The following is a 13,981-nucleotide window of genomic DNA, read 5'->3' as shown; positions in this document are numbered from 1 at the left end:
GTTCCTCTTATTCTAAACCGGTTATGTAGTGAGTGCTTATGCACATTTACAATACTCTCGTGCACTGCATGTGTAGAAAAACATTCTCAAGAAGCTGTAGAATTAAATATTAGCTGCTATGCAGAAAGCCATTACCTTAAATAGTGTGTCATCAAACACGAAAAACTGATTATTATGTTGGCTTTCTCGTACAGCTGATGGGCCTCATCCTATCAAGCTCCACTTGACAGCTGTCTTATGAGTCTCGGCCTTTAGAGCAGCCGCAAATCATTTCTTGCAATAATTTGCCAGATGTCCAAGAAAGCACACTTTACGTATATGCAAGGAAGGTTGCGTGCATCAGTTCTGTACGGCCAATCTGCATTCACTCACTTATTCACGGGGGTCATTTATGCTGCAGTTCACAAGTTGACCCACTCCAGTATTTTCTGGCAAGAAAACCCTATGGCCAGTCACAATGCATAGACGCGAGAGTTGGACTGTGAACAACGCTGACCGCCGAAGAATTGACGCGTTTGGATTGTGGTGCTGGCGGAGACTCTTGACAGTTCCTTGGGCTGTCAGAAGATGAAATCAGTCGATATTGTCGACCATAAACCTTGACGGCTCATTTTAGGGTCAAATTCTAAAGTTAAAGCTCAGCTACTTTGGTCATCTGATGAGAAGAGAGGAGTCGCTGGAGAAAGCTTTGATGTTGGGAAAGGTTGAGGGTTACCGGAGAAGGGTAGGTCGCAAACGCGATAGTTAGATGGCATCCTCAGGAGCTGCAGATGAAGTTATGTAATGTTAGAAGATAGTGACAGACCGGCAAGCGTGGCGTGATATGGTCCATTGGTGCACGAAGAGTCGGACACGACTGAACTGAACTGCACTGAGAAGGTGATGTTTGGATATATTCTGTAAAATCGTTCATTTCTTTTATTTACTGATATCTTTTTCTTAGTGTGAAATGTTTACTCTACTTTTACTTCAGCATATATCACATGTTTGAAATATTCTAGAACTAAACTTGACTGGGTCAAGATGTATGAAAGGCACGTGTGTATACGTAGGGCCATCAAGAACTTGAGTTCAGAAGACCGCGCGAGCTCGTCTAAGTTTCATTTTAAGCACTGGCATAGATAAGCTTTGGTTTTAGTATAATCGTGAGGTAATGGAACGACCCCTAATTTTTTGATTAATATATTAGTAATTAAGCTAATTTTGGATTTGACGTGTTATTTACAGTTATGGTCAGAAGTCCTGAAGACAAATGATTTTTGTTTCAGCCGCAAAATGAAGCCGTACGGTGTCATTAAAGAATGAATTGCCATGAAATGCTATCAGGTCATTTCTGGCTGTGGTAATAAATCATTTCGAGGCATTTTAAATGTCTATAGGCCTTGATGGCGTGACGGATTCATTTTGCGGCTGAGACAATAATCCTTAGTCTTCAGGACTTTTGAATCACTGCAAGCTGCTCTGATAATTGGCGAGGTGTGATAAGCATTCAAGCCCTTCACCAAATGAGCGCCCTGCAAGTGAGCTTTGTCGCCAGGGAATAACAGCTTTATTTGAGAATATAATTAAAAAAAGAGGTGCCGGCTTGATCAGTTTACCACGCAGTTTTCAGAGACCTGTCGTCGACAAAACTATACTGATTCTGTGATATTATTCAATGGGTGACAAGCTGCAACGCTAAAAGTGAGCGGCCGCATAGGCGAGCGCGATCACACAACGGACCCAATTTCCGTAGCACGTGCGGTACAAGATCGAGGGCGCTCACGCGCTGCGTGGCCTGCAGATCTCGAGACGCCTGCCTCACGCGGCGGAGAATTAAGCCGATCGTCGTAGAGTGCTTCCTTACGCGCATTTGATGATGTTCTTAGCGGAACTAGCTTAAAAAGCGCTATGATTTAGCTGTCACAAACTAGGAGTTGTTTATACGTGCGCCGATCGAATTTTGTACATGACGCGAGAAGTGGAGCTGCGTAGTACGTATTGTTGTTCACTCGTACTTATCCGTAGGCACTTTGCTAGCGGGGTTACATAGCGCGAGCAAGGGGCGTCTGCTACTGGACATCTTTGGCGCGTTTGCCTGGTTTTGCCGCTAGGTGCCGCATGGAATGCTGGAATCGCGAATAAAGCGGAGGCGCTTCTTAGCGCCTCCTTTCACCTTTTCGACATCCATGGCTAAGACGGTGCGTACATTGTAGCTGCGGGTGGATGATAATAATGAGGACGCCAAGACAGCCAACCCGTCTTCTGTGCCCATAGATGGTCTAAAGTCAGTTTAGGTCGAATGGTACAAACCATGATGTTCAAGCCACCACGAGACTCGTGTGGCGAGTATTTTCTCAGAAAGCTTGAAAATTGTTGGCGTTGAGGATAGCTCGAAAGTTGCTAAGATATGTTGACGTTTTCGCCGGCTTTGGAATAGGGATCACAGTAGCCGATTTCCAGCTCTCTGGTTCATTGCCGTCTAGCCATACCTTGTTTCTGGTGTCAGGAGTTGAGGAAGTGCATCACACTGAGGTTCTTGTAAACCTTGTGCGTAATGGAGTCCGGACCGGGCGCTGTCTTTCGGTTGGCATCTGCAATCAATTCGGGAAAGGAGAATGGGCTCGCGATTTCCTCGGCATTGGCAGCAGATGACAGCTTATCGACATGGGCTGGCATGCCCCACCAACTAGTTCTTGTAATCGGTGCAGGAAACACGTCGTACTTGGGGAAAAACTTGCGCGCTGCTCATCTTGCGAAGTCATTCGGAGACAACTTTGCTGCGACGCATGCTGTGGCCGCTGCATCAGGATGGCGACGACCATGCTGCATGGCATGGAAATTTCGCCAGAGATAATCATTCGATGAATATTTGGAGAACTGCTCGCACCAAAGATGTCATTTCCATTGGAACAGCTCACGCTCATACCTTAAGGCCTTAGCAGTAATGTAATTCAGTCTTGTACGTGCTTGCGCAGACATTGGGTCTCTAGTTGCAGTCAATTCCGCTTGTCGACGAGCAGCCCACAGGTTGCGCACAGGCACATCCGGTGTTGGCCGACCAACCTCCACCCAGGTAATGGTTGTAGCCTCATTTAGTGTATTTTTTATGCTGTCAAGAAGCGATTGTATCGACTCCACAAAGTAATATTGAAGAATGGCGCGGAAATTGTCCAAGTGGGCAACTGAACCCTTACTGAGTATTTGTCGGGCCGGTGGTGGATAAAGGCCGATGACGATAGGATGATGGTCACTTCCCCAGGAGTCTGGCTCCAAGTGCCACGAGGGAGTGCCGGGTCTCGACCACCACGTGATATCTGGAGTGTATGTTCCACTTCGAATATGAAACACTGCCCACGTCGGTGTATCGGAATGATACAGGAGAATAAACGCATCCGTAAAGGCGTCCGTGACCCAAGATAGACAGGTCACGGCAGAGAGTTCTGACAAAATGTGATTCACTGGAGAAGGTAATGGCAACCCACTCCAGTATTTCCTGCCAAGAAAACCCTATGGCCAGTCACAATACCATTATCGATATGGCGCCGGAAGATGAGCCCCCCAGGTTGGAAGGCGTCCCACATGTTACTGGGGATGAACAAAGGGCGATTCCTAGTAGCTCCAGGACGAATGAAGCGGCTGGGCTAAAGCCAAAAGGACGCTCAGTTGTGGATGTGTCGGGAAGCGACCGGAAAGTCCGATGTTGCAAGGAGATATATCACATAGCAACATGGAATGTAAGATCTATGACGCAAGGTAAACTGGATATCGTCAAGCGAGAAATGGACAGATTAAACATTGATATCTTGGGTATCAGCGAGCTCAAGTGGATCGGAATGGGAGAATTTAACTCCGGCGACCATTATGTCTTTTATTGTGGGCACGAATCCAAGAGAAGGAATGGGGTCGCTCTCATAGTAAACAGAAGAATGGGCAAAGCAGTGCTAGGGTACAACCCCAAAAACGACCGAATGATTTCACTTCGGACCCAAGGTCACCCTTTCAACATAACAGTTATCCAAGTCTATGCACCGACCACTGCTGCTGAAGAAGCTGACGTTGAGAGATTTTATGCGGACCTACAATGCCTTTTAGACCGCACCCCATCATCAGACGTCGTTTTTCTCAAAGGAGACTGGAATGCTAAGGTCGGGAGTGAAGAAATATCCGGAATTACAGGCAAGTTCGGTCTTGGTGAGCCAAATGAAGCTGGCCAGAGGCTAGTAGAGTTCTGTCAAGAAAAAAACCTGACCATAGCGAATACTCATTTTCAACAGCACAAGAGGCGCCTGAACACATGGATTTCACCGGACGGTCTGTACAGGAATCAGATCGATTATATTATTTGCAGGCAGAGATGGAGAAGCGCTATACAAGCAGTAAAAACAAGGCCTGGGGCCGATTGTGGCACCGATCATCAGCTTCTTGTTGCCAAAATTAAGCTTCGATTGAGGAAAACGCAGAAAACTAGAAGGCCTTTCAGGTATGATCTGGATCAGATTCCATTAGAATATGCCGTGGAAGTGAGGAATCGATTTCAAGAATTATATCTAGACGACAAAGAGCCCGAAGAGATGTGGACTGATGTTCGTGATATAATACAAGAAGTTGCTACTAAGGTAGTTCCAAAGCAAAAGAAATGCAAAAAAGCAAACTGGCTATCTGCAGAGGCTTTGCAAATAGCTGAGGAAAGGAGGATGGCAAAAGGTATGGGGGAAAGAGAAAGATACAAGGTTCTCAGTGCGGATTTTCAGAAAATAGCAAGGAGAGATAAGAATGCCTTCCTGAACATACAGTGTCAAGCAGTTGAGGACAACAGCCAATTAAGGAACACAAGAGCTCTGTATAAGACAATCAAAGATATCAAAGGAAGCTTCTGTGCTAAGCTGGGCGTGAAAAAGGGCAACCGAGGCAAGGACCTCACTGAAGCCTCAGAGATAAAGAAGAGGTGGCAGGAATACACAGAAGAACTGTACAAGAAGGACCCGGATGTGCAAACCCAACATAGGACGGTTGTGATTACTGATCTCGAGCCGGGCATCCTGAAGAGTGAAGTTGAATGGGCCTTAGCCAGCCTTGCTAAGAACAAAGCTAGCGGAATTGATCGTATTCCAGCTGAGTTGCTTCAAAACCTCAACCACGACGCTGTTAACACACTGCATACATTATGTCAAAAGATTTGGACAACCCTGCAGTGGCCACAGGATTAGAGGAGGTCAGTTTACATCCCCATTCCAAAGAAAGGCAGTGCCAAAGATTGTTCCAACTACCGCACGATCGCGCTTATTTCGCATGCTAGCAAGGTGATGTTAAAAATCCTGCAAGGTAGGCTGCAGCAGTATGTGGATCGGGAGCTTCCGGACGTGCAAGCTGGGTTTCGCAAGGGCAGAGGAACTAGAGACCAAATTGCCAACCTTCGCTGGATCATGGAAAAAGCAAGAGAGTTCCAGAAACCCATTTACTTCTGCTTTATTGATTATGCGAAAGCATTTGACTGCGTAGATCACAGCAGATTGTGGCAAGCTCTCCAAGAGATGGGAGTTCCAATTCACCTCATCTGTCTCCTCAGGAACCTTTATGAAGGGCAAGAGGCCACAGTCAGAACTGGGAATGGTCTTACTGATTGGTTTCCGATTGAGAAAGGAGTGAGGCAAGGCTGCATACTGTCACCCTGCCTATTTAACCTATATGCAGAGTGCATCATGAGGAAGGCCGGTCTGGACGAGTCTTCAGCTGGAGTGAAGATTGCTGGAAAACGTATCAACAACCTTAGATATGCGGATGATACCACTTTAATGGCAGAAAGTGAAGTGGAACTCAAGAGACTTCTGATGCGCGTACAAGAAGAGAGTGAGAAGTTCGGGCTTAAACTGAACATTAAAAAGACGAAGATCATGGCGTCTTGCCCTGTCAAGTCCTGGAGCATCAAGGGACAAGAAGTGGAAGCTGTGACAGATTTTCTGTTCTTGGGCGCCAAGATTACCTCGGAAGGAGACTGCAGCCATGAAATTAGGAGACGCCTGCTTCTGGGAAAGAGAGCAATGGTTAGCCTTGACCGCCTAGTAAAGAGCAGAGACATTAGTCTGCCAACCAAGATCAGTATAACCCGTGCTATGGTCTTTCCAGTTGTGATGTATGGATGCGAGAGTTGGACTGTGAAAAAGGCTGACCGCCGAAGAATTGACGCGTTTGAATTGTGGTGCTGGCGAAGACTCTTAAGAGTTCCTTGGACTGCCAGAAGATCAAATCAGTCGATATTGTCGACCATAAACCCTGACTGCTCATTGGAGGGTCAAATTCTAAAGTTAAAGCTCAGCTACTTTGGTCATCTGATGAGAAGAGAGGAGTCGCTGGAGAAAGATTTGATGTTGGGAAAGGTTGAGGGTCGCCGGAGAAGGGGTAGGCAGCGAACGCAATGGTTAGATGGCATTCTCGAGGCATTGCGGATGAAGCTATGTGATGTTAAGAAGATAGTGAGAGACCGGAAAGCGTGGCGTGACATGGTCCATAGGGTCACGAAGAGTCGGACACGACTGAACGCCTGAACTGAACTGAAAAGCGTCCCGCATTTGCCTGCCGCGAGGACTTAAAGTGGAGTACCCCAGTCCGGGTGAGGTGCATTAAAGCTGCCACCAACTAAAACTGGACATCCCAGGTATTGCTGTTTAACATTCAGTGACCATACCATGTTTATGAGGAAGGGAGAGCCACCGCCAGGTCAGACATAGACTGACACAACTACAACAGTTGCCGTACTAAACTTGACTGCCACTGCAACTACCTCCTGATGTGGAGTACACTAGTTTTCCAGAGCAAGACGGACCTGAGGAAATCGTGTGTCAGCATACACAGCCACCATTCCCTGAGGAGTGTCCGTGTGCGCACATCGGTCGCTCATGGAAGAAGACACGTACCCCCTGAAACCAGGAATGGCTGGCACTGCGTTGGTCTCCCGCAGTAAGAGAGCCCATACAAGAAGCTTGGTCATGCGAAGACGAGATTTGAGCTCTCCGACCTTTGTAGAGAGCCTTCTCCAGTTCCACCAACGTACACCACAATAACGTGTAGTCGCCATCTTGATTATCAGTCCAGGAGTCGCAAAAGCACAAATGTCAGGTTAGATAACTGAGCGACGATAAATCTCAGTAATGATATCGAAGAGCTATCAGGCAGGGCAGCAGAATACTTGTGGGAATCAGTGAACGACACAGAAGTATGGGACGTTATCGTTGGCGAGGAGGAATTTATATTGGAGGTCTGGGATTCCTTTGCTCTCCTACGACGAGCAAGCAGTTCACGATGTTTGCGGAGCTTATAGATCTCCGCTAAAAGTTGTTCAATTTGATCATCAACTGCAGTCACATTCATGCGGAGGTTCTGTCACGTTCTTCCCGTTTGCACCCTGTTTGTGACGATGTTGTGCGTTCACTTTAAAGCTGTAAACAGGTGGCGTAGAGACTGCCGTTGGCTCGGTCTCAGGCAGCTGTAGCCATTCATCGCCGTCCAACTGCACAGCCTCAAATCTGTTGGATGCCTGAAGGGGTGGTTAACTGACATGTTGAGACCATTGGCTCTGCATCCTACGAGTGACCTTTTGAGTTGCTTTCTGTTTTGCTGTGCAAGTTGGGGAGGTGATGCCGTCGGTAATGCCGTCGACACAGGCGGTGCCGACGAAGGTACCTCCGCCAGTGTGTCACCGAAGGCACTAGGTCTAGTCTTGAAGCGCAGTTCAGGTGCAGGAATTACGTGGTGAATTCCCCCCAACTACACGATGCATGAGCTCTCCGAAGTTTCTCGGACTCTGAGAAGGCAATTCTCGTGATGTAAGGTTCGTATTTATCCGAAAGGTAAGATTTTCACTAAAGCGATTTGAAGTCGCCTCAGCAGGGACACGTCTCTTAATTGCAGGAATTTCGCATAATACTTTCGACAAGCGTACATTACGCATAACACAAAATAAAAAAAAATATGTTATAGTGTTTAAATATTCGTAGCAGTAGGGACAACCACCGACTACAAATCCTTGGTCCTGCATACGCAAATAAATATTTTGTATTTTACACTTTTGGGTTTTGTGATTCGGTGTGTCTAACCGGGTGAAGATATATGCATGTGTACCACAGCCGCAGGCGGTTAAATGACGTATGCAGTTTAACCAAGGAGGTTTTACCCCCTTGGGTATAACGTCCGAAAGCGAGTCAGGTTATAAAAGACGCAATAGTGGAGGGCTCGCGATCGAATTAATGTAGGGTCGTGGTAGATATCAAGGGTGGCTTATATATAGAGCCTGAACTTGCGGACCTTGCCCTGTACACAGGTGGCTTTAGGCTCGCGCGCCCGACATTTGGGTTCTCAAGCGTCTTAAGTTTGAACTTGGGTCACCACTCAGGTCGCGAGTGCTCTGGCAGAGGTTCCTTGCTTGAATTGGGGCTCCTTTTACTTGTGAGCCATGGCGCTTTTTCAGGCATCGGTCTTTTGCGGAGTTTTCGCACGACGTTGTTCCTTCATATAGCTGAAGGGAGCTTATCCTTTAAAATGAAATTTCCTTACAGCTTCATCAGCGAAACACCAAAAGAGGTGCGTGTTAATCAACGAGGGCTGCTAGGAAACATTCTTTCGTTGCATATTTTTTTTCATAAACAAAGAGCTGAGAGGCTCAATTGCTACCGCTGAATAGCATTCTGGTAATTTTGTTAAGGCAGCGTCTGCACTGCCTTGTGTGTGCATGTTCCTTGAGCAATATTTCTTCCTGTGTCTGTGATGGTGAAAATATTTCAATGAAAATGTTTAGGAGGTTATAGCGGTGGTTGGAGTCGTCAGTCCGGAATTCCATTTTCGTAGGCTGCTGTCCACGCTCTTTCGACGAGTTCTTTTTGACTTCTTGTGTCCAAGCTCGTCAGAGCTCCCTCCTACACCTCCTGCGTTGGCTGCTTATTAATAGTGACAGTTTGATCTTGTTGGCAGGCCTTCACCTTGTGGTCCAAGGCCACCTTTTCCCCGCAGAATTTGCTTTCTCAGTCAAATGACTGCATCTATTGCCTTTAGTCTTCGTGGGTTGTTGAAAGAGTTGTTCTGTAGTTTGTGGAGGTGTAGCTACTCGCATTTGTTGAGTGTCTTAGCCTATGGAGGGTAGTCCCGGCGAGATAAACTTACTTGCTGAAGTATTTCAGTGGAAGTTAGTCATGGGATAGAAGGATCTTCGAGATCCGTACAAGATGTTCTGGGGAGGAATGCTCGGACTGTGGCTTATGTGCTCTAGTTCCCTAGCATGCTCTGGTGACCTGGTATCCACAATAAGTGTTTATGTGTGAGTTGGTAGCCACCGGTGTAACTATCTTGCAGGAGGTTAGCTGCTAGCGATGCAATCCTGCCCATGAGGTAATTGCGATATTCTGTCTGTGAATCTGTAAGAATGTATTCTGAGGTAGGGTGTGTTGCAGCTAGCGCAATCGCCACTTCTTCCGCAGCCTGTGTGCCTTGACTAGGCAATATTAGTCCGTCCACTGTTTTAGTTTGGTGTACTACCGCGACGGCCATCATTTTCTTTTCGTCACCCGCAGCATCGACATAAAAGACGCTTTCGCGTCCTCTGTAGATCCTTTTTATAGCATCCCCTCGTGCTTTTCTCCTTTACTGGTGATACTCGGGATGCATATTCCTCGGCAATGGGGTTTCCTTGAATTGTCCTCTCCATGAGGCTGGGATGCCGCTTGTGGGGTCTAGCAGTCGGGGGCAGTTGATGTTCAAAACGTTCAAGATTTGTCGGCCAGTCCGAATCGTGGAGAGCCGTAGCACCGCGCCGCGAGGTGTGCCTCCATCAGCTCGTCTACCGTGTTGTAGACGCCTAATCACCATTAGGTCTGTGGATGTCGTAATAGGGATGCCCAGAGCCTTCTTGTAGGCTGCTCTGATTATGACGTCGATGTCATAATCAGAACAGCTTCTTGTCAAGAACAGATGTCAAGCTTCTTGAAACGGAGGTAGGATGCTGCATAGACGATGCGGCTTACGGCGAAAGCCTGCACCAGTCGGAGAGTATCTTCTCGCATCCCTGAGTTCCGCGACGTTATCTTACGATTATCCTGACGACTTGCTCCCTCCCGAGGCGGAGTCTCTGGATGATGAGAAGGCTGGTGCCTTTTTTTATTTATGTACAGACCCAGTATCTTGATGGTCTGAACTTCCTTGATGGGCGAATTGTCAACGCGCATGCTGATGGTGGCCTGAGTTTTGTGCTGACGGAAGACTATGACTTCACATTTTCGAGAGAGCAGCCTATTTAGGTGCATAATTCGGAGCTGTTGTTGCCGCGTTTTGTAGTTGTTATTCAATCATAGTCATATTTTTTGCGGTTGTCCAGATGGCTATAATGTCAGCGTACAGGGCGTGGCGTATGCCCTTTATCTGCTTTAGAAGCGGTGGGAGGTATCAGAGCAATGTTGAACAGAAGTGGGGAAAATACTGCCCCTTGCGGAGTGCCTTTCGTGTTCATCTGCACTTGCGTGGTTCGTTTTGTGCCGATGCTGATGTTAAAGGTTGTGTTTAAGAATATCCTAGAATTACGAGTAGACTCTCTAGCCACAGTTCGTTCTCTGGAGATTGTTGAGGATCGTGGAGTGCTTGACGTTGCAAACGCTCCTTTGGGGTCGAGGTAGAAGCGTTCTGTCACTGTTTATATGCGTGCTGGATAAATGACAGCGAGTTTGAGTTGCAGAAGCACATCATATGTGGACGGGTGTGCTCTGAATCCAAACATCTTGAGTGGCAGCAGCTCATTTTTCTCAAGAGTGTTGGAAAGCCGCTCGTGGACTTCCTTTTCCATGAGTTTTCCGGCGTATGGCGTGACGGATATGGGGCGCAGATTTTCAAGGCGTTTTGTTCCAAAGCTAGTGCAGCACTTGTAACACACGAGGTAATTTATTGACGCCGAATATCTTTAATTGGATAGACCAGCTGACCTATTTGAATACAGTTTGTGGAAAAGTGATATGCAGTTATGCAGTGAGGTCACACATGAAGGCCAAAATTTCGGTAATTATAGCCAAGATGGCATAGGAATGCATATCTGGCATTAGGCAAGCCATCGCTGCTCAAGCACGCCGATCGGCACCAGACGCCTAGCAATGTTAGGAAAACTAGGTCATTTTAAGGATCTCATTGAAGGAGCGTTATTGTAAAGTTCTAGAAAGTAAAATAAACCACTGTAAGCCACACTTCGTAATCAAACTTTCCTGCAGTTCTCAGCCTAAAGAATTTCGCGCATACGTGCCATTGAATGCGAAGTTAACACACCGACGTCAAAAATTTGCTGGTGCCCACGGAACAGTCTGATCATTGCATTACAGAAATGTTTGTCATTGACATGCAAGGGTGAAGGGACGGGCTAGTTGGTAAATTATCTTGGAAGGCAAAATAGCGCACTTCAAAACAGACACAGAAAGAACACAGCGCTGTGTTGTCGTTCCCTTTCTGTGTCTGTGTTTTGAAGTGCGCTGTTTTGCCTCCCAAGTTGCCATTGACATCCATCAAGTGCAAAAGCAGCAGCACGTTCGGGCAAGCCTCCGAAGAACCAGCCAAAGTACGTCATAAAGCCGGCTAGGCTAAATCTCACCTGCTTTTTCTCTGTTGCGAGAGAAATTTGAATGGACCCTTTATTGGACGCACTGTGCATACTCACGTGATATGCTGTGGGTATATCGTGCGGTCTTTTACAGTGGCGACGTGCAGGCCAAAAACGGGCGTGTCGACGGTGAGAACAATTGCTGAGAACGCAAGCGCCTCAGCACGGCGTATTAAGTCAACCGTCACTGAGCGGTCCTTGAAGACATGAATTTGTAGCCACCGGCAGCCTCCTGGCGTTGCGGTTGCCACGTCTTTCATAGCAGTAGTGCTGAACGTGCTCAAGACCATCACCGTGTTGGCCTCGGAGGCAGCTGGTAGGGAAGAGAATGTGGTCGAGAAGAAACTGCATGCAATCTAAACAGACCACTGTAGACCTATTCGTGCTACTACTCCTCTCAGCAAAATTGATTTTCTGGCTCTTTATGCCTATGATATACTTTTAAGTAGCAAACGGAATAAAATGATCTATAGCTGCGAAAACGAATTTGAAATTTCCCACTACACGATAAAGCTAATCACGCGTGTACACATGGGAAGCGTGCATTACGCAGTTTCAAAATTAACGGCGGTGTAACACTAGCTGCATGGTCATCTGTTATCATAACCCAGAATATTGACGTCGAGGGACACAGTTAATGTGGGAAATATACGAGTGATGGCGACAACCATGTGCAAGTTCTTGCTGTTCTCATTTTAAAAAATGTGTCTGTAGGAATGGCCTTTTAGACTAAAATTTCTTAACAGGGCCCTATTTTTTAACCATCATTGTTCATCCAATGTTAACAAATCGGGCGGCCAGTTGGCCTGGTGTACATTACAAATATTGAGAAGAAGGATAAAATAAAAATATCTAGCAGGCGCGAAAGACAATGCGGACTTTACGGTCGAGATGTGTAGAACCCATTGCCTCAGGTTTTCTACTTTGTTAAGGAATGTGTTGACGCTGCTAGCTCAAAACTTCGTTTATGTGCCATAAATAGATTAATAATTACGATGAGGAAAACTTTAATCAAACGCAGTATTAAACGTCGATAATGTCCTGGGGCAGGGTCACCAAGGGCAACTGGTCTGCCTGCTGGCCAGACGCTAACCAAGCCTGCCACGTTAGGGGGAGAGGGCATGGAAAATAAGGTGAATGAATTGCAACATGGCAGACAAATATACAGTGTTTAATATAATAAAAACCAGAAAAGTTAGTTCGACCTCAAAATAGCCAAGGATTCCAATATAGCGTGCAGATGTCGAACATCCACAAACGCCATTATAGAGCAAAAAACGTTCAAAATGTAGCAAAGCGTGAGGCCTTATCTTTGAGTTAAAATATAAAAAATAATAATATTATTTCTAAAGCAGTAAATTAAGAGTAAAAGAGAAAAACGTAGTGAAATAAACACTGAAAAATAGAAAGACAATCAAAAAGCAAAAAGTGTAAGAAAGAAAAAAAAGAACGAGAAAACAGGAAAAGAGATGAACAAAAAAACATAAAAATAAAATGAGGGAAAAGTGGCATGAGTGTGTGCAATGATTAAAAGGAAAAGCTTTCGCCTTACCTGATAGCCATCTAAGTGGCCTCAAATTATTTTCAACACAGAAAATTATGGCACGACCTATTACGCGCTCTAGTTCGAAGGGCATAAAAGCTAGCTCTTGGAACAAGCACGCAAAATTAGGGCGATGTACGAAACGAGCTATGGGGCGAAAATTCGGTAGGCCACAGCACCGAGGGAAAATATAATTGTTACCATGTGCGGAATTCTAATGTTCATTGACTGAGTAATAAAATGTACTTATCCAGCTAACTAGTGATAATTTTGTGATGTCCGCTATCAATGGTATTAGAACACCGCAGAAGGAGCCAATATAAACTTTAATACCTGCTTTTCAATATATGTATTTCGCACGCAAGAAATAGCTTGCAATGTCAACCTTTCGCTACCTAGTCGACCAAGCAAGAAACTTACGCATTCGTTTGCAAACATTTTATACTATATTTCATTGAACTTCATCTCAATCTTGTGGCTTTTGCTACACTATATGGTAGACTTCTGTTTCGGAATGACCCATTTTATTTGCAGAAGTCCCACCTTTATTCTACGCCGCACCGCCGCAGCGGTGCAGTGGTCAAGGTGCCCGACTACTGTGCCGGAGTACCTAGGTTCGATCCCGACCGCGGGCGGCTCCGTTTGATGGAGGCGAAACCGAGGGGCATCCGTGTGCTTGTGAGGTCAGTGCACATTAAAGATCCCCAGGGGGTCGACATTACTCTGCAGCCCTTTACTACGGTTCCTCTTCCTCTCTTTCTCCTTTTATTCCCACTTTCCTCCCTTTCTTTACGGCAGAAACAAGTGTGACAGATAATGTTGTGCTGTGCGTTGTCTGC

The 13,981-nt window shown here is 46.2% G+C and overlaps 1 protein-coding gene across 1 annotated transcript in view; it reads right to left on the bottom strand.

Annotated features, from left to right (window-relative positions):
* Positions 1 to 13,981, bottom strand: part of LOC146195734 (uncharacterized) — a 53,081-nt gene that overhangs the window by 29,735 nt on the left and 9,365 nt on the right. Inside the window, exon 3 of the mRNA XM_084596844.1 lies at positions 11,657 to 11,912. Coding sequence (XP_084452970.1) covers positions 11,657 to 11,912 — 256 coding nt within the window. The remainder of the gene's footprint in view (positions 1 to 11,656; positions 11,913 to 13,981) is intronic.

This window comes from Amblyomma maculatum, chromosome 3 (genome assembly GCF_055883805.1).
Source record: "Amblyomma maculatum isolate TAMU_Amacu chromosome 3, ASM5588380v1, whole genome shotgun sequence".
Lineage (NCBI taxonomy): Eukaryota > Metazoa > Arthropoda > Arachnida > Ixodida > Ixodidae > Amblyomma > Amblyomma maculatum.
Note: the sequence above shows the minus strand (reverse complement) of the source record. Positions and strands in the feature narration are given on the sequence as shown.